The sequence below is a fragment of the Gymnoscopelus microlampas genome (assembly GCF_963454915.1).
Source record: "Gymnoscopelus microlampas genome assembly, chromosome: 2".
Taxonomy (NCBI): Eukaryota; Metazoa; Chordata; class Actinopteri; order Myctophiformes; family Myctophidae; genus Gymnoscopelus; species Gymnoscopelus microlampas.
The window spans coordinates 32,611,661-32,636,959 of NC_139939.1; the positions used below are offsets into that span (position 1 = coordinate 32,611,661).

Consider the following 25,299-nt stretch of genomic DNA (forward strand, 5'->3'; position numbering starts at 1 on the left):
TAAACTGGATATGAAATGTGAGTATAATTCTATGTACATGGAAAAGAGTTTTATACATTTCTGCATGTGATGTCTGATGTGTGATTTTGTGTAACATTCTACATGTTTATGTGCTAACATTCAGTGTACAGCTGCAGTTGAGGAAGTGTGGCAAATGTGAACAAAGTCACTCATGCAACCTTACAGAGTCACATGGTAAAGTAGTTTGTTTTATCTTTACTTTTAATATCACACTGTTATTTGGATACAGTATGTGTGTATTATGAGTTAACTGTGTTTGGTATTTGTTTGTAGGGTCATGTGGAGTGAGCGGCCTAGGTTTGACCGCTGTTCCTTTTTCTTGATAGTGTTTCCTTTGTAGTTTGAGTACATGGCACAAATCAGCTGGCCGGCTACCGCAATCGAGCATGGTTTTGCTCCTAGAGTTAGACTTATGGTGATAAGTAGAGTGCGGAGCTGGTTGGCTGGTTTGACCAAATTTCTATTTGTTTATTTGTTATTTGTTTGAGAAACCATCTTCCCCATTGTAGCTAACACACGTAACCCAGCTCTGCTTGAACTCCCTTTGTATTAGGATGCCATATAGGTGAGGGGCTTTGTACACTATTTGGACTGCCGTGTGCAAACAGGGCATTGGACCTTTTCGTTTGTTGTGCTCTATAGAGTTGCAGTGTTGGTTGCAGTGTTGGCCTTGAGGTCAAGTGTAAGGTGCTGTGTTATCGTGTGATTTCACCCATTTGATTCCCCTCTCTAAGCCTGCAGCCATCAGGAGTGGAGCACAAGCAAGCTGGTTTTTGTGGGAAGCATTTGGGGAAATGTTATATGTTGTATGTCATTGCTCACTTCGGATTTTAAATGAATTTGGAATAAAACTATGTTTTATTGAAATTCCTTATTTTTTACTAAATGCTAATAAAGATTGTATATTTTTCTATTATACTTGAGTCCTGCCTGTTGATCATTATAGCGGGGTAACACTTACAAAAGTGCAAAAAGTGACATGGTGAAATAAAGTGACACAGGGAGAGAACGTCCTCAGACCATCATCAACACTCAGAGTGTCATTTTGTTTATGGACTTTCACGCTGGCCTCTCGCACCTGTTTTCAGCCCTATTATCTATAGTAAGCCTTGAGTTTAAAGAGCAAACTTCCCTACCTCTTTCAATAGCATAGAAGCCAGTAGAGTAGCAGTTACATATACTAATAAACTTCTTACAACTAATATGATGCAGACAGATGCCAAATGTCATCCCAAATCATCAAATTATTTCTTAGATTTGAATCTATTTTTATTTGGAAGTGTCTGTGATCGTGTTATTTTGGGGGAGCTCTTCTGGGATTTTTACTTCTCCTGTACAGTATGCATATGTATGCTTCTTTTTAACTTTATCGTGCTATAATAAATACAATAAATAAAACTCAAAAATTGTAATCATGGGTGGCTATTATGTATTGTCTGTGATAACTATTAAGCATATGATGTCTGGAACACCTGTTCATGTTTATTATTTTCCTTAACTGGTTGTATGATCTGTGGAACACACACACACACACACACACACACACACACACACACACACACACACACACACACACACACACACACACACACACACACACACACACACACACATACACATATATATATAATCTACCACCTTCTATTGACAAACATGTTATTAATATTGCTGCTTTTTTTTCGTGGTGTCAAAGGCTGACATTATTTCCTTTCGAAACCTGACGACCACCTGAAACAATTGTGTGGTTCAAAGTGATTTATTATTTATCAGGTATATGCAGCACATGACACCTCTGTTTGCAGGAATAGGACAACATTTTATTGTAAGTTATGTCACACACTGTAGCCTATCTGCTGTTGTTTACTCTTGTGTTTCCTCTTGTAGCAACTTTTCTCTTCTGCATATTTTGTGTCACCCAAAATATTGTGTGTGAAATGTGATTATACTATAGCATTTTCATATGGAGTCGTCTGACTTTTCATCCCTCATCTGTTGTGCGTAACATACATCGAATACCGTAAATAGTATAAAATATATAAAAGATTAATTATTTGGATGATGATTATCCAGGTCTCATCCACAAGATCCCTGATACGTCTGTCATATATTATATATGACAGTCATGGATGAACTTCAACATAGTGTTTGCACTTTCTCCCTTTTGGCCTGTACATCTACTTAAACGTTTAAATTTCAAATATAATTTGCTTACCCCGCGGCCATAGTTGTTACAATTATGTACGTTCCCTCAAAAGTACCCATATGTTTCATATTGTTCAATAAAAAGCATTTAAATCTGATCCGTGGCCATTTTCGACGTAATTTCTCCTTACACTTCAACTACGTGACCCTATTGGTTTGGAGGTGTATAGCACTCTGATACAAAACTCTATGAGTAAATGGCCACCGATCGGATTGAAATACTTTTTATGGAACGAACAATACGGAACACATACGGGTATTTTTAAAGAACCGTACATAATTGTAACATCCGTGGCCATGGGCAAGGACTTTATATTTGAAATGTGAACGTTTATGTAGATGTATGGGCTAAAAAGGGAGAAAGTGCAAACACCAGGTTGAAGTTCATCCATGACGGTCACCGTCTTGGATCCATGGCTACCGCAAGACTTTTACACGCATTCCTTTAAAGTGCCGGTGAATTTGCAATGCTGTGGGCGGCCCCGCCTTTGTGCATTATAATAGGCCAACGCAGATGTCAATTCGGACTTCTTCGTTCTCATTGGCTCCCTCTTTCCGCTTTCCCATAGATTGGAACGCTCGTCTGCTTTGGGGACACATCGGGAGCAGTCAGTATTGATGTATTTTCCCCACAACATTTCCATGGTAACTGTCCCGTCCAAGATCATATCAACGATTTGAAGCCAAAGCAGCAAGAGAATGGAAATGGAAGAGAAGACCCCGGACCCGGACCCTAAATATGGTAAGAATACGTTTCATTCACTGGTGTTCTTTTCTTGGTCTTATTTTTCTGAAAACGACTGGAAAGAGAAATGGAAACAATGACTGTGTGTAGTGGATGGATTTATGGGTGTGGACCGCATGGATCCTACACTGATCAAGTGGCATCCTCACCCAGTCTTCCATTTGTTGTTTTAGTAGTGATTTTAATCTGTAATCTTGGATAATTTGCATACAGATTAGATTGACACATTTCTCATTCGCCAAATGATTAAGATGAGACGGATTCTGCACGGAGACGAATTGTGGTCGTTTGTCTCAGTAGTGTAACCGCCTATAATGCAGCAAACATGTAACAACGGCAAGACGAAGCCGTAACAACCATATCATTGGTCTTTTTTTCTGCAATATTTTGTGTAAATTACGTACATATTATAACAGTGAGTGTCATATGTGCATGGAGCTTGAAGTAGTTCGCATTTCGTCGTCTGTAGACTACTGATTGAGGCCTGTTTACACAGTGCATAATCTTCAATTCGATTTACATGTTCAGATTCAGATTAGCTATTCAGTAAACACATGTTACAGAGAAAGTTTACTCCATTGGTTCTCAAAGTGGGGTCCGGGGACCCCCAGGGGTTATTGTGGGGGTACCAGGGGGTCCCCAGCAAAATTAGTTAATATAGCGTCACAATCATTTTAACCACTCATTTTAACCACCATATTTTATACTTTGGCTATTCAAAAATAGCAGATCTACAAGCTCACTGGCGCAATGATCATAGCCCGTCAGTGAGCTTGTAGATCTGCTATTTTTGAAAAATCCCTGGCACAAAATAGTTTTGAGATGGGGGTCCGCATCTAAAATACATATCATTTTGGGGGTCCTTGACATGAAAAAGTTTGGGAACCACTGGTCTACTCTATAGCTAAAATAGCCTTATACACTTATCATAGCATATGTGTTGTGCATCTCCATCTGACAAAAACCCTCCAAAACAACTGTTGATGTAAAGGTTATTTCAAACACACATAGGCTACTAATACCCATTTTGCTCACATCCAAGTTATTATCACATAGGCTATTATGCCAAATTCATATTCTGTAACAGCCATGACATTGTAGCACATTTAGTTTAACACACATGTGTCACTGATGGCTCTTATCTCCCAAGAGGATCCATTGCACTCAGCAGCCCACAGCAGCATCAGTGGGATGGCTGTGGTCCTGTGTCTGTCTGGGCAGGCCTAGTTGTCATATGAACTGTTGAGTCATGGAGTTTCCTAACTCGTGTTTTTCTTGCCGTAATACTCCACGTCATTGTCATTACATGTTTTGCATTACCACAGAGAGCTCAACCGAAAATCAGTGTCACCATCACCAACAATACTAGAGCTCTGCTAGATTATTATTATTATAGATTATTATTATTATATCCGACACTCAATATTAGGAAAAGCCAGTCCAGACTCACACTTAATCCAAGCTATGAGCACATCCTTTCTAGTCGTTCTTTGAGGTTCCTTGTGTGGAGTTTGTCCGTGTTAATTTGTCTGCTACCATGTAAACATGATTTTTTTACACCCCTACCCTCCCCCACAGACTAAATGGCCATAAACCCTCCAGAGATCTGTAAAAGGTCTCTGTAGAATACAGACAGGCAGAGCTACAATTATCTCACAATGTATGATTGCAAACATCCATTTTTAGCCATTTTTCACAAGCCTGCATCTACATTATGGCTAAAGAAAAGAAACTAATGTATTATGCAGGAGATTGAGGAGAGTGACTCATTGTCAGCAGTGCTGCTGTTGTATTAGGGTGAAATTATGCTGTGCTATTATGATTGTACTACATTGTTGATACAATTGGCCTATTTTTACACTCTCAGTCAGAGTTATATTGGCACTCAAGATTTTCCTCTGTACTAATTTGGTAGGTTCTCCCTGGCTAGGCGTGGCGAGGCTGGGGCAGATTAGAGCCAGGCAGGCTGCAGCTTGCACAGACCTCACAGTGTCTATCCTTGCCCACTCTACCCACTCAACAGACTGAGTCAAGGGGCATCCAGTCAGTTCCAAGCTGGCAGTGGCAAACACTTGGATGCATTGCAATTAGTGTGTGCTCTCGCACTTGCGCACACACGTGCACACACACACATGCACACACACACACGCACGCACACACGCACGCACAGACATCCACATTGGCCACAACCCATTAAAGTAGACGGGGAAGGGGACATCTGATAAGTCATGTGGCCCCATTAGTGGTTCACACACACACATGACATCATCACTTCCCTTAAAACACACGCACGGGCACACACACGCACAGGCACACACACACACACACACACACACACACGCGCACGCGCACACGCACACGCACACGCACACGCACGGGCACACACACACACACACACCCACCCACCCACTCACACACACACACACACACACACACACACACACACACACACACACACACACACACACACACACACACACACACACACACACACACACACACACACACACACACACACACACACACACACACACACACAGACACACACCTCTTAACAGCCAGTCAGTCAGCCAGATATCATAGCCTATTGTCAATAACTGCATGAACACTACCATCCCTATTCTGGCATGTCATCAAACGTTGACATAAAAAAGCAGATTGACATAAAAATGGCAGATTTGGTGTAGAGGGAAAAAAGGAGGGCGATGCACTGGTTAATAGACTAACCAACTAGCCAAATACATCCCTACCCTACCATAGACATCTTATAAAAACCCAGGGCTCTGTTTCTGGTTAGGGTACATGTGTGTACTGTTACTATATAGCCAGCTCTTTCCTGTATGGAATGGCGAATGTCTGTCACATGGCAGTAGAGGTGGGCATGTCAACATTGTATCAGCATGTGCTTTCAGAGAACATGTAGGATGGTGTTATCTCACATGCATCAGTTGTATAGCTCAGCATGCCGCCTCTTAAGTGTCACTCACGCACATAACAAAATAATCAAGTCATTGTCTTGCAAATGCTGAAGAAAAAAACTTAAAGATGTCTTTGTTCATTGTTTTTTATCCCTGATGGACTGAGTATGTTTAAACTAAACACTGATTAAATCAATTGTAAATTGAATGTGACTGCATTCAAAGGCACTTGAAGGTGAGGGATATTGGGTCTAAGAGTAGAATGTTTTGAAAGATTAGAAACAAGAAGTTGCGAATACACTGTGAGAAGTCCCATATCTCTCGATGTGACTTAGCTAGAGTCTATATTCCTGTTACTTTTTTATAGATACAGTATATTTATGTTGTTGTGTCTTATAATGCAATAATGTACTGTTCATTCAGTACAACTTTTTCTTTTCTCTTTGCGGGGGGGGGGGGGGGCAATACTACGTGGATTGGACATTAGACAGTTGAGTAATTAAGTTGTTGATTACTTAATATGGAAACTGTGAATGAACATAATTTATCAAGATTATTGTGAAATGACTGATGACTGATGATTCTGTCAGATTTAAAGAATGTATAGCTTCAGGCCATGCATTGCTAGCTGAGTACATTTTCCCCACTGATGAGTACACCCGGCTCTACACATTTGTGTGCGAATACAGCCATTTGGTAACAGAGGGTTCAAGAGCCTTATATTTACTGACAAAGAAGCCACCAATCTTTGTATTAAGGCCTCTCTAATCTCAATCCCCCCTCGCAAAACTCCTCTGTGTATGTGTATGTGTGTCACAACAACTCCCCTGACAAAATGGTACTGTAGTTGAGAGGAAGAAATTACACCAAACAAAAGGAAGAAAGATAGAAACAAAAAGGGGCAGGAAGGCGGTCTGATACTTGAAGAGTGAATTAGTATTCAACCAAGAAGAATAAGGAAGTGAAGAACTAAGGGCAAACTATACAGGAAGGAGACATATTAGAGAAAAACGACTGCTCTGCACAACACGCTGAGGAACCTCCACATCTGTTCATGAAAGACACTGAGAGAGAAATAACAGTGGCACGATGAAAGGCAAGTCTTTAAGAAGTCTGTAGGCTGGCTGGTTGAACTAGGATGTTGTTGGCCATTTTAGTTTTATTGACATACTGTAGTTAGAACTTGTGATATACTATAAGGTTGCCACAGCATTTCAGATTCTGCGGTAACAACACCTAACCATCAGTGGACATTGTTTATGGTACAGTTTCCAGTTATGCCTTCTCCAAAATGTATCTGATGGTGCTTGTAAATCAAACCGTTATGTTATAACACTGAGGGTGTGTTTGCTGGCTAGGGAGTATGACTCAATGTATCTCTGTGACAGTGGATTATGGGATGTCGACAAGCTACATTAGTGGTCACTTGGCTCAGAACCTCACTGTGCTGCTACAGTATAAGATTACAGTCACAGGGAGGACAGTATAAGATGCCGTCTCAGCAAGTGATTTTCATATTGAATTGTGTACATTTAAACAACATGACACAGTGTGGCATAGTGTTATGGCACCCGAGTCTAGCAGCAGGATGTGGGTCACACCAAGACCATATCATTTACATATTACTCTTCAGTTTCAATTGTGCAATAATATTTTTCTGTATATCTATATATGTACGTTATCAGTGCTGTAGTCTATTTTTTTTCAGACGGTATACCATAATTATTCCCTCACGCACGACACGTGCACGCACACATATACGCTCACGGTCACAGAATTAATTATTGTGGTTACAAAGGGTATACATTTTTTTCCAAAATGTAGGTTTGAGTATACTGCGTATGTAGCGTATACTGGCAGAAAACACCACTGTATGTTATAGATAAAATGTTGCACACTGTCTTGAGAATTGTGACGCACTGTGTCATGTTTATTGCTTGAAAATCACTTTCTTTCACTTTGGCGTGTGACACCGTTGTGCGACAAAGTATGGGCTGACTTTGCTCCTCTCCTCTCCTCTTTGCGAGGTGTTACCATGGTGGCAGGGAATGTTCACCGGGAGCTCTTGGTCACCAGGGAGTCGTTTTGTGGGTTGCTAAGCATGTCAGTCTGATGGGAGAATTCTTTTGTTATGGAAAAGGTCCTTGCTTTTAGAGCTGCAACTATTGATTATTTATTTAGTGATTATTCTATTGTCACTTTTTTTGATTAAACAAATGTGTTTTTTTAAGTAAACAAATCAGCACAAAAAGAATCTGATTGTTTTTATAATCGGCTGAATTGATTTGTCCGGTTAACCACTATTTTAAGCGTTGTGAATTTGTAGATCTGCTATTTGTGCTAATTTAGAAAATCGATGAATGGTTTATTTTAGTAAAATTGATTATTTGTATAATTAATTAACTTGATTAGTTTGATTAACTGTTGTACCCCTACTTGCTTTGTCAATACATGCCCTTATGTAATGTATCTATTGATACATTACATAAGGGCACATGCACATTTTAATGAAAATGTAGACATAAATTGCACTCATGCACCCACGTGCAATGGCTTGCAATATCAAATACTGTATGTGCAATATCTAATATATTTACCTATCTGTAGTAGGTCTGTAGCCTGTTCAATATAACTGCTATATTTCTCGTATGTGCAATATAGATCAGGAAAAGACAAAACTTATGCCATATCACAATATATCATATCAATTCAACACAGTATGTTTCCCAGTCCTTTTCGAGAGACAGTTATATTTTGGATTCTCCACAGTGTGGATGTAAGGGACCAGAGTTGGTCGGCAAGAGAGACACGAGTGTAGTTTTTTATTTTTTTTATTTTTTTAACTTTTATTTTTTCCATAAATATAAGACAATACATTCATTCTGGCCCAAAACAAATGAAGACAATACAGAACTGAACCTGACATCAGCCATCTAAACTTTAACACTCCTCAGAACTGATAACTTAACAAAACAAAATAAACTTAAAAAACAATTAAATTACTCCTGATAAAACAACTTGACCCAATCAAAAGGACGTAATGGATGTACCCTCCAGTCAGTAATTTTATCATCAAACTTGCAATAAACAGTATGTCCTTTAACCGGTTGTGTGTAGTCCTTTATGCATGTAGTATGTAGTTTGCTGAAAATAAATATAAACTAAATTAATAAACCCAAAAAAGACAAGTGTCCACCATGTTTTACCAACTTTGTGTGTCTGCTGGTGTGGCCATCACATGTGGCCATCACTCACAGTGGACATACAGTAAGTGTTGGTACTACACTGGTTGAAATAGTGGCTTACTTTAGAGTGGACAATAACAAAACATGTATTTTTTTCATTAGGGGAGTCCAGGAAGTTTGACCCTACCTTCAAGGGGCCAATTCACAACAGGTAGAGTGTCTCTATTCTCATGTGATCTCTGTTCTCATATTATGCCTCCATCCATTCACCTAGGAAAGTATGTTGCCATTGACCATTGTGTTCTCATCTATGTTGTCCCCCTGTCAACTTCCCTTCTTGTCTCAATGCAAATTGTGTGTCAACAACTATCCTTTAACAACATTAGCTCTGGCATCCCTATTTTGGGCAAATAAAATAATATGTTTTCAAAGGATGCAAGGTCCTTGTCTATAATAACAGACAAGGATGTAAAGAAAGTTCTGTTTCAAACATTAAAAAAAGACGAAACAAAAAAACAGATCTACTAGCTCACAACGATTTGTCTTGCCATCATCATTCATTCTTTCAAACTGGTAAAGAAAAAAACTTTATGAGCTTATTGATTGGCTATATTTTTATATTCAAAATATAGGGTTTAAGTGGTTAAAAATAGTGTTTCAATCACTGCAAGGTACAATATACTAACTGTACTGTACAATATACTGTACTGTACTCAACTCTCAAACACAAATGATAAATGTTTTCTCTCTCTCTCTCTCTCTCTCTCTCTCTCTCTCTCTCTCTCTCTCTCTCTCTCTCTCTCTCTCTCTCTCTCTCTTGTGCTTTACCAGGGGTTGCACAGATGTCATCTGCTGTCTTCTCTTCATTATAGCCTTAATAGGCTACTTTGCTGTGGGCATTGTTGGTGAGACTACCTCGCTAATGTTTTCTGATACAATACACATAAACCTGTGTTTGCTTCTAATCTATATGAATTACATTTTGAGTGCTTGAATGCTTACTATACACAACCTTTAAAAGGAACCTTGTGACGATTACCCTTAGTTATGATTCATAGGTTTGATTTTTTATATTTATATTTTATCCACTTTTTCTCCCAATTTAGCCATTCTGTCAATTTCAAGTCCCCTTGTACTGTAGTCCCTTGTCGCTGCTGAACATGGCGCACAATGTAAACGTGTTTAATACAAAAAAGGCACATGTATTTAGTCTCACTCAGAGTGACCTTGTTTGTCTTCCATGTAGCCTGGTCTCAGGGTGACCCTAGAAAGGTCATCTATCCTACAGACAGCAGGGGACAGTTCTGTGGCCAGGAGGGAACACATCTAGAGTAAGTTCTCTCATCTTTAGACCTATGGTAAAAAGAAAGAATGGCATGTTTAGAAATCTGATAATTCTATGGGCTATTAGCTGCAATTTAGACTTTTAGATTGAATCAAGACATACTGTACTTCTGATGCCTCCTATTTAAAAGTGCTCTCTGTCATTCCTACTCAACAGGAAGAAGCACCTGCTGTTCTATTTCAACATCTTGAAGTGTGCCAGTCCCCTGGTGCTGCTTGAGTTCCAGTGTCCTACCACACAGGTCAGATATGCCCCCTACCTCCATACGGTCTCTCATGCTCAAATATTGCCTTTACTGTAGTTCTTATTGTTCCACCCCCTAGAACAGGGGTAGGCAATTGAGATAAGCCTAGGGCCAATATCACTCCCAGACATTCCATCGCGGGCCGGGCCTCCCGGCCCGGCCCGCGGGTCTTCGGGTCTAATTCGGGTCTAACTCGGTCTAATTCGGGTCTAATTTGGGTCTAATTCGGTTCTGTTTGACCAATATAAATCAACATTTTTTCCGGTTTAAATATCAGCACAGGCGATTTTTCTGGTGATTTTTTTTTTTCTTCTCCATTTTCCTCTAATCTAGCTATAAAATGTTATAAATCCTTTAAAATGCATCGTGTTTATGAGTGCATGATTTCAAAAGTGGGTTCAGGTTCTATGAAATAAGTATTTATAATTATTTTAACATTAATTTTTAATACTTTTTTTATAACACTTTTCAGTAAATCATTCATACTGTATCTTTCTGTATTTGGATATAATAGATATAATAGCGGCCTATATGTGAGACTATCGGTCTGATACTGTATAAAAATAAAATCCCTCCCCCCAAAAAAAAAATCAAAAAATATTTTTCTAAAAAAAAAAAAACATTTTTTTTTTTTTTTTTTTTTTTAATTCTCAAAATTATCTCACGGGCCAGATATTATTTCTGGGGGGCCAATTTCGGCCCGCGGGCCGCCTATTGCCGACCCCTGCCCTAGAACCTAGACCTTTTACTTGTACCTAACATTATTTTTTTGCAAACCTAAGCTCATGTCACAACGACTCTCATGAAGTTTTGTAATTTGCATGCAGTTATGTGTGGAAAGCTGTCCTACCAAGTACCTTACATTGGTGAAAGCGGCATCAGCGTTAAGCACAGCAGAAGACAAGGAGTATTACAAACAATACTGTAAGGAAGGTGTGGACTTCACCAAGGTGAGTGACATAAAAATAAATGATGTGGTTTATGTGCTATAATACAGTCATATTTGATGTTCTGGGCTGTGAGACTGTAAAAGGTTCAGTTACAGAATGCCTACACAGTGAAAATTCAGAGTTTTGCTGTGTACAATTCTTCTTGATGTGCGGTGTATTGCAGAGTGTTCCTGAGATCCTTAGAGATGGCCTCTGCCCCGCCATGCTCATGCCCAGTAAAGCCTGTGAGTAAATTCCATGTCACCTGCATATCGTCACTGTCGGGCATAACACTTGTACGTCCGTATTTCAACTTCAAGTGTTGTCAAAAGTAATGAAAATAGCCAATCTACAAGCCCACAACATGTTGCGATGCAATGTGAGATTGTAGATTGCCTATTTTAGCTTTTTTTTAAAACATTTTGAAAATGAATGTGGTTAGGTCTATCTGTGGGATTTATAAACATATAACCAATGAAAAGTATAAATAAGAGCTAGTGACTAACTAATAATTACATTGGATTCATTGAAAGGTAGTTTTTTTTTCCATTTTCTGAAATGTAACTAACAGTTTTGGGCATACATGCTTTATGCCTGATAGCATTGATATTCACTCAGTTTCCTCTCATACTGTATCACAAGCTGCTACTGTTTACAGGTATATAGTGCTATTACTTATCTGTGAAATGTCCGTCTTGCCTCCCCAGTCACACGTCGCTGCCTCCCTGCCTTGGGAACATTGAAGGGCGGGGTGGTGGTGGTGGGTAACGAGACCGTGTTCGATGTTGGAGATGGGAAGAATGTCACCGCCATAGATCTACTAGACGCATCAAAGTGAGTCGTTTTTACTCTGTGACAAGGTATCTGTTTTAGAACACTATTTACAACCAAAAAGGTTGTAAATATTCTATATGTATTGCCCTCTAGAGTAAGTGGTTCTCAAACTAACAAGCCCTAAAATTTATATTAATTTGGCTGCGGACAACCATCTTTGAGAACCACTGTTTTAGATTAACCTTGAAATTAACCATAACCTACCATCAACATCTCTTATATCTTCAGAAGTTGGAAGTGCAAAATACTTTTATTATTTTCCTTCACAGGAAGTCCAATGTGGTTGTTGAAGCTCGCCAAGTGGCCATGAGGATCTTTGAAGACTACACTCAGTCTTGGCATTGGATTTTGCTGTGAGTCTCTTCATTCTTTGGTCATTAAAGTACGATACTGGTGGACTGGCATGTTTAGCCCCTTGATTACCACTGTATTTAACATTACTGCCGACCATTTTCCAAACCATACCTTGGTTTGTTTGATTTCCGAGGAAGCCACTGGATTCTGTTAATTCCTGTACAGTATGAAAATCTACTTGCAAATATTTGAAACTTGCTTGAAGTAAAAGTAATTCAACAATAAATATCATTGCACCATTACACATTTTAATTTCTTTATTTGGACTTTTGATTCTACTGACCCAACGGGAAGTTTAGATTAACCACATCTGTCTTGGGAAAATGATAGCCATAATGCAATTTAAAGTGAACCACTTACGCCCCATATACTGTACATTACAGTCATTTAGCAGACGCTTTTATCCAAAGCGACTTACAATAAGTGCATTCAAAATTATACTGTATACTTCGTTGTGCGACGAATAGTGATAATAGCCGATCTGCAAGCTCACAAGGTTTATTGGGCTATTATGAAAATGTAAACATTTTCTTTAAGTTTTTGATGAATATATATATTTTTTGCCATAATGACATGACATGCCAAAACACGGTTGAAAGTGGTTAAAAGCCCTGTGTGTTTGTGTCCACTCTCCACAGTGGTCTGTTCATAGCCATGATAGTCAGCCTGATCTTCATTGTCCTGCTGCGGTACTTGGCCGGTATCATGGTTTGGGTGATGATTGTATCGGTCATTCTCGTCATTGGTTATGGTAAGTCTCATATATGTCTAGGTATGTATTTAAAAATTACATTATTTTCTCTTTAGTGCTCCAAAATAACATACAATGTATAATGTTTGTTTAGACTGTTCTTCCCTCCAAACGTCAGTGAAATTTCAATATTTTTTTAAAAAACTTGGACATCCTTGTGTGTGTGTGTGTGTGTGTGTGTGTGTGTGTGTGTGTGTGTGTGTGTGTGTGTGTGTGTGTGTGTGTGTGTGTGTGTGTGCGTGTGTTCTGTATATGTTAGGTATTTTCCACTGCCTCATGGAATATACAAGTCTGAAGGGAGAACCTGGATCTGACGTTACCATCCGTGACCTGGGCGTGCAGACGGACTTCTCTGTCTACCTGCAGATCAAACAGACCTGGCTGGCCTTCAGTAAGCACTAGCATTCTGTCAATCTATACCAAGTGTTTTTTTTTAAAAGATATGTTTTGGGCTTTTCTGCCTTTATTGATAGTATATAGTAGAGAATGACAGGAAACAGAGAGAGAGAGACGGGGAGTGACACGCAGCAAATGTAGTAAGGAACAGGATTTGAACCTGTGACACGCTGTCAGGCTACAATAGAGCCTATATGTGGTATGTGCCTGGACCGCTAGGCCAGTGGGTGCTCCTATACTGAGTGGTTTAATAGATATGCAAGGACACACATGTACTATATACAGTACCCAGTAAATCCTGAGTGTTCATTTAACTCAAACGTAATCAAATGGAACCGTAATGGTCCATTTGGTTACATTTGTGCACTCTTACAACATGGATAAATTAACACATGATTTTAATGTGTACATTCATTCACCTTTACTCAAACTAAGACACGTGCACGCACGTACACACGCACGTGTGCATTGTGTCTAAAAACCTCAACTATTCCTTTAACATGCCTTTGGGTGGGGGAAGACAGAAGTCTACATCGCTGTCCTTTTTGCAATAATGTTGTTTTCTTCTTTTTACCCAGTGATCATCTTGGCGATTGTAGAAGTGGTGATCATCCTGCTGCTCATCTTCCTCAGGAAGAGAGTCCTCATTGCTATCGCCCTCATCAAGGAAGCCAGCAGGTCAGTCTCATACTACTCTTTACTACTAACTGTAGTTGTTGTGCCATCGACATTCAATCTTGTTGCAGTTTCCTTAACTGTGCATTAACCCTGGAGTATTTAACATAATTTCAGAAATGTAAATAATAGAATAAATTCTTGATTATTTTCTTAAATAGCCCATATACAAGGCTATTTTCGCTACTTATTGTACGACGAAATATATAGGGCTTAAGTGGTTAATAGCTAACAGTGGCCAAGCTAGGACATAGTTAAACCTTTTTTTTGTTTGTTTGTTTGTTGTACCATCCTTTTGTCATTTCACCCAAAAGGAGCACATAGCCTCGTTTATTTTGAAGAGGGCTTTTGATCCACTTCGACTAAACCACCAAGTATCATCGGTTGTGCTGTTGATTTCTTTCTCTTGTAGAGCTGTTGGGAATGTGATGTCATCGTTGTTCTACCCACTGCTGACGTTTGCCCTCCTGGCTCTGGTGATCGCCTATTGGGCCATCACTGCAGTGTATCCTTCTATTGTTGCCCTCCCAATGAAAAGAGAGGATTGGGATTCTTTAATGGTCCTTATAACATTGTAATATAATGAATATCAGTGTAGTCTACATACTATACAAACAGGGCTGGGACAATAACAGCATTACCCAATACTGCGGTTTTGTAACCTTACCGAGTCATCCTATGTACATCCTGTGGGCTTCTAGAGAAACTAAACGTTGTCGTCAGTTCAGCTGCATGGGAGGGAAGGGGTATTGCCTACACAGCAGCCAGTTGACTTGGTTTCTAAACCAAATGTTACATTGGTTTGGTTAGAAAAACAAATAACGCACATCCTCCGTTCCTTGGTGCTGAGCCAAACTGTAAGAACAGAAATATAAGAACAAAGGGCTTGCAACTGACTTGTTGAATGCTCCAAAGGTTTTTTATTTATTCGTGACCAGTGGTGGAAAAAGTACTAAAATGTTTTACTTAAGTAAAAGTATCAATACTGCAATGTAGAAGTACTCTGTTACAAGTAAAAGTCCGGAATTAAAAATGTACTTGAGTAAAAGTACAAAAGTATTGGTATCAAAATGTACTTAAAGTAGCAAAAGTAAAAATACTAAATGTTTGAAAATAGCAGATCTACAAGCTCACAGCTTGTAGATCGGCTATTTTCAAATAGCCTAGGTATAAAATAGGGCTAAAGTGGTTAATGTATGTTTCCTAATTTCATAATTTATATCTGAAAAGTAACTAGTAACTAAAGTTTTCAAATAATTGTAGTGGAGTAAAAGTACATTTTTTGCCTCTGAGATGTAGTGGAGTAGAAGTAAAAGTATTGGAAATTGGAAATACTCAAGTACAAATACCTCAAAATTGTACTTAAGTACAGTACTTGAGTAAACGTACTTAGTTACTTTCCTCCACTGTTCGTGACCAACAGCAGATATACGACGTTTCGATCCTTCCGGTCTTTTTCAAGTATATTGGTTTGGTTAACCACCGAAATGCAGTAATACAACTTCCATACCGCCACAGCCCTATGTACAAAGCTATTGGTGGATGCTTAAATCTAAAATACATTGAAGTGCAAACAGTGTTTTACTTTTTTAGCACAAGGTGGCCCAAGAGAGAATCAATACCCTAACTTCGATATTGTTAATGCCCAGCTCTACCCATTGAGTTATGTAGGACAACAGTATCCTCTACTGAGATCAAAACCTCCTTCCTTGACCTGTGTGAACAGCTTCTTGTCCACCTCTAATGATCAGGTGTACAAAGTGTTCAACACCTCTGAGTGTGAATACTCAAGAGACACCTGCGATCCCAAGGTATGCCACTAAATCTCACTTAAGCTACACGTTTGACCATTGACAATTTTGCACTTAGCATAACAAGTCATTATTGATATTAGCATGTGTGGCTTTGCAATTTTACTAGCCAGACAGAGAAAAACATCTGCTATCATTTGATTTCTTTTTGGGGCACAAATAGCAACATTTTTTTTTTAAATATTTGCATACTTTCACAGTGTACTATACTCAACATCATTAATATTGTTCTACTCTACTGCCGTCTACCCCCTGTCTTTCCCCAGACATTCAACACCTCCAACATTTCAGCCCAGTGTCCTGATGCAGAGTGCCTGTTTGCCTTTTATGGCGGTGAGACACTCTACCACAAATACCTCATCCTGTTCCAGTTCTATAATGTCTTCCTCTTCTTCTGGGTTGCCAACTTTGTAACGGCACTGGGTCAGGTGACCCTGGCAGGGGCCTTTGCCTCCTACTACTGGGCTTTCAAGAAGCCTGACGACATACCCGCTTATCCCATCTTCTCCTCCCTGGGAAGGGCTCTCAGGTAGTGTGTGTGTGTGTGTGTGTGTGTGTGTGTGTGTGTGTGTGTGTGTGTGTGTGTGTGTGTGTGTGTGTGTGTGTGTGTGTGTGTGTGTGTGTGTGTGTGTGTGTGTGTGTGTGTGTGTGTGTGTGTGTGTGTGTGTGTGTGTGTGTGTGTGTGTGTGTGTGTGTGCGCGCGCGCGCGTGTGTACTTTTTTTTTTTTTTTTTTAAACTCTTTATTTATTACAATACAAAAAAACAAAAACAGAACAGGAATAAATAGCGTGTGTACTTTTATTACAATACTTCCATATGTTCCCCCCAGTATAGTTGAATTTAAAAAACAGATGTGAGGATAATTTTCCTCGTCCTCACAAGACAAAGGGTTGTTTTATGGTGAAAACTATTTTTTTGAATTAAGCTTAAAATTAGGAAAAGATTCAGACTGAGGTGAGGGTTAAGATTAGATATTTAGAGGTTAAGTTTAGGGGTTGGGATTAGAGTTATGCGTGATAGTGATTTTAACATGCTATTTTCAGGATTTTTTCATGCTAATTTTATGTATGTGTGACATGTATGTATTAATGGTCAATACGTGTATTATGAGGGGAAAAAAATCGGTAGCCAGGTCAATTGCCAGACATCCCTATTAATCAGCAGTCCTATTTCTCATGCATATAATTCTTTTTCTTCCTCCTGCATCCTCTTGCCTTCCAGATATCACACAGGCTCTATGGCTTTCGGCTCTCTCATTCTGTCTCTGGTACAGGTGATCAGGGTCATCTTAGAATACCTGGATCACAAGTTGAAAGGTAAGCTGGCAGAACTTTCTCAAGCGACTCATTGACACTGCAGGGTTAGGATAAGATAAGACACTGTGTACAGTGTCAACAGACCTTCAGCAGTGAATATCTGGAGCAATATTAATTGTGAGCTTGTATTGTTTTCGGCAAAGAGATGTGGTGTAGCACACCAAAAGCACACCAAGTACAGTGCCAATTCAGGTCAGTTTTACTAATATAGAGGGTCTCAGTGGCTAATCCAGAAGAACAGAGAGTGTGCGGGAGTCAATAATATAAAAGAACCAAACAAACAGTCTTAAAAGCTCTCACATGGGGGTCAAGCTTGGTTGTGGAGCCTGATGGCTATATTGGCACAAAGGAATAGCAAGTCGCTTTGTGGTGGGCTGAAGGGGGATGAGTCCGTGGCTGAATGTCTGCTACAGTAGCTCATCATAGAGGCGATTTGAGGGTTTTATTGACATGCCTTGAGTTCCCCTCAACATACCACGGCATAGTAGAGGACTCTGGCTTCTACAAACTGGTAGCACATATGCAGCAGCCTGTTGCACATGCTGTAGGACCTGAGCCTCCTCAAGAAGAACAGTCTGCTTCCTGTAGAGGGCCTCACTGCTGTCACTGCAGGGTTAATTGACTGCATAGATTTGTGGTGTGATTGATTGTGTTCAATAATACATGGTCACACAATGCATTATTGTTGCTTTTACCTCTTGCCCAGGTGCTCAGAACAAGTGTACCAAGTTCCTGCTGAGTTGCTTAAAGTGCTGCTTCTGGTGCCTGGAGAAGTGTATCAAGTTCCTCAACAGAAATGCATACATTATGGTGAGGTTTTGGACTTTTGTACTAATCTCAGGTCTGACAAAAAGCTAAGTTTCTATTTGTAAAATGACATACAATTCTCTCTCTAGGTTGCCATCTATGGCAAAAGCTTCTGTACCTCAGCTCGAGACGCCTTCTTCCTTCTCATGAGGAACATTGTCAGGTAGGGATTCCTACTCCTTTACAAAAGGAGCTATCATCTTCAAGCTTTGGGTTAAATTAATATGAATTAATCCTTAACATGAAATGTAATCAGAATGTATTTCCTTGTATTGTTTCCACCTTATTTTAGATGTTCTACTCTAATATGTTTTACTCTCATTTAAATGTAATCTTGTATACAGGGTGGCTGTTTTAGACAAAGTGACTGACTTTTTGCTGTTCCTTGGAAAGCTCCTCATTGTTGGAATCGTGGGTAAGGAAATACTTAGTCTGAAAAATAATGGTATTGTCTTTATGTTAAAGCCATGTAGGACAGGGGTGTTCACATTGTGAACCAGTGACCACCACCCTGACTAAGAATCAACCTTGGGTCCACTGTTGTGTTGAGTGGGGATATGAGCCAAGATTAGTGCTTTGGTAACTACGCATGCGTCCCATGTCTATACATAGAACTGTTTCTCAACCAATGGTCCACAGACTCCTAGTGGTCCATGGCATAATTTGGCCTGTAGGTGGTCCATGGGAAAATGTTTTGAAATGTAAATACTTTAATAAAATACATATGTTAAATGTATTAAAATATGTTTAAATAATATTTCATAAGTCCATCAAATGTAAGAAAATATTTGAATGAATAGGCATGGTGTTGGAGAAAAAAACTTGAAATGAAATAATGACTGTTAAGGGCTTGACTTAATTCATTTGTTGCATGATACTATGTGCAACAGATTATATCAATCCCAGGCATTATTTAACTGAAATATGTGAGTGGTCCAGAGCAAAAAAAAGGTTGAGAACCACTGATCTAGTCCTATCCCCCCTTATTCCGTTCTCTTGCTTTATCCAACCTTCCACTCAGGTTAACAGATAAACTGATTTGTATCTTATGTATGAGTGAGCAGACAAATGCAATTACATGGGCACATTTCCTAATAACAATGACTAAATCAATCAATCCGGTACACTTCTAACTCCCTTTTCTGTGGAATTTCTTCACCTCCGACTTCCCAGTAACTGACAACATTGACATGTCATAGGTCACCAGGTAATTTCGTGCAATGTAAATGCAATGTTTCCTACATTACTAAATGCGTGGTCAGGGACCACATGCAATACCTTCACGGACCACCTGTTGAAAACCGCTGATGTAGGAGATCTACCTTAGCCTCTACCACTTCACACCCTAGCACTTCACTCTCCCTGTACCCCTTCCTGCCACCTTCTGTCTCAGTTTATGCGAGCGAATGACCAAGATATGGCTACCATGCACACACTGGATAAGAGAAAAATGCCTTAATTGTAATTGTAATTGTTTCGATGCAGGGGTCTTCTCTTTCTTCTTCTTCTCTGGAAGGATTAAAGCTGTAGAAGATGCCGCTCCATCTCTCAACTACTACTGGGTGCCCATATTGGTGAGAGCCTTCTCTTTTGGTTCAAGACTCTGCTATGGAGATTTAGCCATAGACAACCAGAGAACAAGATGCATCTCATTGGAACGTGATTCCATCTCTGTGTAAAACAGAGCAGCAGTTTTCTTCTAATGTAACACTGGGATTCTTGTGTGATTCTAGACGGTTGTGGTGGGATCGTACCTCATCGCTCATGGGTTCTTCAGTGTGTATGCCATGTGTGTGGACACACTCTTCCTCTGCTTCTGTAAGTAACTCTTCATAGTCATTGATTGATTGTTTGAAGTAATTGGAGAACAATTAGTGTTTTAGTGTGAAATCCCCTCCGCAGATGGATCTATATATCACCTTTGTGCTTTTTAATCACTGATGCAACTTTCTGACCTGCTGGTCTCCTTTTGTTCCTGACATGTTTCTGACTGCTCTTCTCTTTGTCTTATCTCTCCCTTTCCATGTGATCACATTTTTACCTTTATTTCCACACCTTTTTTCCTCTTTATTTTACATTTTCCTCCACATCGTTTTGTTCTGTTCTGAATTTTTGCGTTGACTCAATCAATCAATACACTGACACTCGCACACACACACGCACACACACACACACACACACACACACACACACACACACACACACACACACACACACACACACACACACACACACACACACACACACACACACACACACACACACACACATGCATGCATTGCATTGCATACACACACACTCAAAAAGGTGAGGACCTGGAGAGAAACGATGGCTCCGCTGAAAGGCCTTACTTCATGTCGCCCGAGCTCCACGAGATCCTCTCTAAAGCCAATTGGGGGGATGAGGAGGACGGTGCAGTTCAGGCGGATACCGCACCGCAGGTAGACGCGGAAAGAGCCGAGGAAGAGACCCCTCTCCAGCAACAAGACGGCGAGATCCAGCTGCAAGCGCAGGTAGTCCTCAAGCAGGACAACGAGGAGGAGCAACCTCTGAAGTCCTGTGCAGAAACGAACGGACCTCAGGAGGAGAAGAGCCAGGGGAAGCAAGAGGGGGTCATTCTAGCGGAAGACCCCAACAAAGGGGATGACCCAGAGATCACGCAGCCCGTGGAGGAGGAGTCAAAGGAGGAGGCTACGCCGGAGGAGCAGGTTCCTCCACCAGGAGAATCTGGAAAAGAAGAGACAGATGAGAAGAAAGACGAGAAGTTGGAAGTTAAAGAAGAGGATCCTCCCACTGCACCACAAGAGTAGGCTAATGGGAAAAACGTCTCAACATTATGTGCTGAGGGGAACAGCTGTACCCAACCAACGATGTGATATGGACCCGTTGAGTGTAGGCTATACAACCAGCTACAATACATATCACCTTGCTACGCCAATGGGTTGGCCTCAGTGCGCGTTCATTTCAGAGATGGCTGTCGTGGTGTGATTGTTCGAGGCAAGTCAAAATCCCAGTGCATCTCTGTAGCTTGAAAAATATTGTTCTGTCATGTTGGTCTTTAGACAGTGTTGGCTTTTATATTGTGAGGACCTGTAGAATATCGTAAAGTGCTAAATCTGTGCCTGACAACTATCATTAATCTTAAACCTGTCAATGAATGCACTACAGAACCATGATATACCATGTTTACACTCTAAGCAACACCTTTCAATCCACGGTGAATCTCTTTCACTGTTTACCGTAATGCCAGCTGATGCCAAAAGGTTACCAACATGTTTGATATACTTTATAAATATTAGATATTGTATAATATTGCTCTGAACCTGAAATGTATTTACTTATTTACGTAGCTTCAGTCTTGTAGAGACCCCAGCCAAAGATGACTTGCTTGGCTGGGATTCCCCGTATTGTATTGCCACCTACTTGCCTTGGTATTTCAGACTGGTATAAGTGCTGTGATTGTGTTGCCATGATGCAACCATCCTGACCTCTTAAGACTCTGCAAACCCTGCAATTGTTTACCGACCCTACTTGCCTTGGCATCTCTTTCTCTGTTGTTTTCTCTCTTTTGTCTCTCTCTCTGTCTCAGACAGTGCTGCATGGTGTGAACATTGCCTACTAACTTCTCTGCTACTAACATCTTATATGTTGGGATGCTTTTGTACAGTTTTGTTGTTCGTCAACATTGTGAGCGTTGTAAGTAGATTTTCCACTGACACTAGATGACATTCCATATTTATTGGTTGTAGTTCTTGATTAAAAGTACTTGTATTAATCACAATAGTTCTGTTATGTGTAAAAACGGATGAACGTCTTGATATTTGGCATTTGGATGAAGGCAACAGGTGAGTTCAGATATCCAATTTAGCTTTCTTTAATGGAGACTTATATTTTTATTTCCTAATGTCATAGAAAACTAATTTCACTTTAGATAGAAACTGATAAATACAAGCGAAGGAGAGTTGATTATAATGTTACTTGGTGGTTGAGTCTTAAGAACTCTGTTCAGTCTCCTCTCTCATTGGTTTCTGTCTGTCGCAGTGGAAGACTTGGAGCGCAATGACGGATCAGCAGAGAGGCCATACTTCATGTCCCAGAATCTGCTCACCATACTGAAGAAGTCCAATGAACAGGCAAAAACTGTGGAATAAATCTTACAACATAAAATCCCAGTGTTAATTTACCTCCGAAGAGTGATTACGGGTCAATTTAGTTCCATTTGTATACTCTTCTGAGTTAAATTTACAAAGGATTTTACTGTGTACCTGAGATTGTATGCCTGTGTGTACTGTATGTGTGTGCGCGTGCGAGCATTTGAATGTGACCAAAAACAGAACAAAGTAAGGGGTTTTGTAATCCTAATCACCAAAGAGAAGTGCCATGTCTTTGTTTTGTATGATGTCTGTGCCTTAATATTGGTGATGATGCAGATGACAGAGTTCATCTGTCTCACAATATGTTGTTATCCTAACAGCTACTGTCATTGGGATTGTTTTGTTTCCAGGACGTCATTGTTGGTTGTTTATTTAAGCTTATGGCCTACACACTTTACGCCTGAGGAGATTTTTTTTATCATAGAAAGCAATACGAGAGCTTATGCCTGTTTGCCTTTTATGAGCTTATGTATGTTAGAGAAGTAATAACGAATTTAAGCATCAATATGTTGCATAAATTCCTTGACTTAGGCTGTTTTGCTTCAATATAGATTTGTGAGGTTTTTTTGTGCATTTCTTTTTTTTACTCAGCCATGCAAGTGTTGTTTTCAACTCAGTAATGCAGCCTATAATTGCAGGCTTTGAAGGGTCCATAATTCTTCAATAATACCAGTATTAGGGGAAATGTATGTTAATGCTTTTTTGATGTTATTAAGCATATTGCATTTTGCACTGTTAGAAATTAACTTGCCACAGCAATGTTCCTTTAAGCTGTACTGTAGGTTACAATATTATAAGTCGAACAAACTAATCGCATAGAAGAAACATGTCTTGACCAATTTTTTTTTTTTTTCTTTGCCTCAAATGCAGTTCAATTTAATTAAGTTCATTTTATAAGTCGGTGTAAATACTTTTCCATTGTGTGCAAAATGTTCAATGTAAATTTTGGTACAGTAAACTGAATTGAATTCTAAAGTCAAATAAAATTAAATGACCAGAAAGGCCTCTATTATGTTGGGCCTGCTTATCAGATAAATTAAACCTGTGTAGGCCTATTGCAGGATCAGATCAAATTAACACTCTAACCTCTAGGCATACAATATTTGACTGCTATTGACTGACTTAAATAGCCCTTTCACCAAATAAAGAGATGTACAGTAGATTGTCAGCAATTACCTGCTATTCCCAAGTGAATCATCATAAAAAGTACATCAGGTTACCGTACCCATACATTTCTGTTATGAGTAAAGGATTTTGGGCACATGATCACTTAGCAGTTTTCCAAGGCTGGCATGATTACCCAGTGCATACAGTGAAAACCACCATTGCCTTTAGATCTTATTTTTCCTACCAAATAGAATAATACAAGCATAAAACAAGTCAATAATTTCATAATAAAACCTAACAAAGAATGAGTCAGTTTATTATGAATAATAAAGGTAAGAAATTCTGACCATCTGGGGAGAAAAGTGTTACGCACATCAAACAATAATGGTTTTAAATCAACTCAATTGATCACCAGGTACATCAAAAATAGATGTTTGCCCAACCCTGAGAGACTATCATCCATCTCATGAAGCAGACATGCTGTAAGTAGGAGCCAGGTTTGATTCCTAGCCCTGGCTTTTCTGTTATAATTAATTATCTTCTTGCCTATGATAATTTGTGTGTTATTGCAAAGCAGCAAACAAACAGAAACCAAATCAGCAGGCAAAATCCAAAATAACAAGGTCAGGTGATCAGAACGGCAGCAGGACTCATAGGTTACAGCAGGCAAACAGAAGGCTGGGGAGCCAAGACAGACAGGTACTCACACCAAACATAAGTTTACAAACTGGAAAAAAGTGAGATGCTGGACCAGGAGGTTACTAGCTGAAGCGTCACAGGTCACACCACTGTCATAGTTGCAGCTGCAATACTGGAAAACAACACTAGAGGGAAGACAAATAGCACAGTCTGCTGACACTCACACTTTTACTTGGAAAAGGATATTATGCCAGCCAGGGCAGTCAACCATAGAGTTAATATAGCAGTCAACGCACACAATCTGGTGATGGTTGGGAGGCTGTGTGCGTGTGAACTGCGTGTGAACTGTGAACAGTGAACATTGGGTTGTGCAGTAGGCTAATCAATTTTGCCCACTGAGTGATTATGGGACGTACTACCCACTAGTTCCACTGATTTGAAGTGCAAGGCATATTACATAAATATACAATCGAAGTTTTAGATGTTTATTCAAATAACGAAAAGATAATTACATAACACCAATTTAGTCTGTGTTCATTTTATTTCCTGCAGTAGGCCTACTTAGAATACTTGCACTGTTTATGCATATAGGCTACAGATGGTTTATAGCTGACTTTGGTTCAACTGAACATTTAGATAAGATAACAAAAGGGGAAGTAGGCAGTCCCTTGGTGCTTTTTTTTAGTCAATGTTATACCTACCATATGACAATTTAAAACAACATGAAAATGCCAACTAAATGTCCTTTATTCTGAACATTATTTGTATTTTTATAACATTTTTTGGAAAATCTTTTGAAGTAATAATAATACAAAAATAAAGTAGTAAATGAAAAAAATATATATATATTTACTTGCAACCCATA

General features: G+C 39.5%; 2 protein-coding genes across 3 annotated transcripts; both read left to right on the forward strand.

The window, feature by feature from the left end:
• Positions 1-2,809: 2,809 nt before the first annotated feature.
• On the forward strand, positions 2,810-23,850 carry slc44a2 (solute carrier family 44 member 2 (CTL2 blood group)). 2 transcript variants are annotated; one of them, XM_084084812.1, is made up of 22 exons: positions 2,810-2,965; positions 9,234-9,282; positions 9,903-9,976; positions 10,318-10,402; positions 10,573-10,657; positions 11,488-11,610; positions 11,774-11,834; positions 12,297-12,423; positions 12,693-12,776; positions 13,416-13,528; positions 13,788-13,919; positions 14,503-14,602; positions 15,012-15,104; positions 16,326-16,410; positions 16,677-16,939; positions 17,633-17,727; positions 18,434-18,537; positions 18,624-18,697; positions 18,879-18,949; positions 20,020-20,108; positions 20,268-20,352; positions 22,576-23,850. In XM_084084812.1, exons 1-22 carry the CDS (start codon positions 2,923-2,925, stop codon positions 22,683-22,685), a joined length of 2,145 nt encoding a protein of 714 aa, XP_083940938.1. In that variant the 5' UTR covers positions 2,810-2,922; the 3' UTR covers positions 22,686-23,850. The 2 variants fall into 2 exon arrangements, with proteins under 2 accessions (XP_083940938.1, XP_083940939.1); XM_084084813.1 differs by lacking the exon at positions 2,810-2,965 and adding an exon at positions 6,855-6,982.
• Positions 20,359-22,569, forward strand: LOC311064847 (uncharacterized protein). Its single transcript, XM_084084832.1, has one exon. The coding sequence runs from the start codon at positions 20,808-20,810 to the stop codon at positions 21,342-21,344; it is 537 nt and encodes a 178-aa protein (XP_083940958.1). The 5' UTR covers positions 20,359-20,807; the 3' UTR covers positions 21,345-22,569.
• Positions 23,851-25,299: the final 1,449 nt, after the last annotated feature.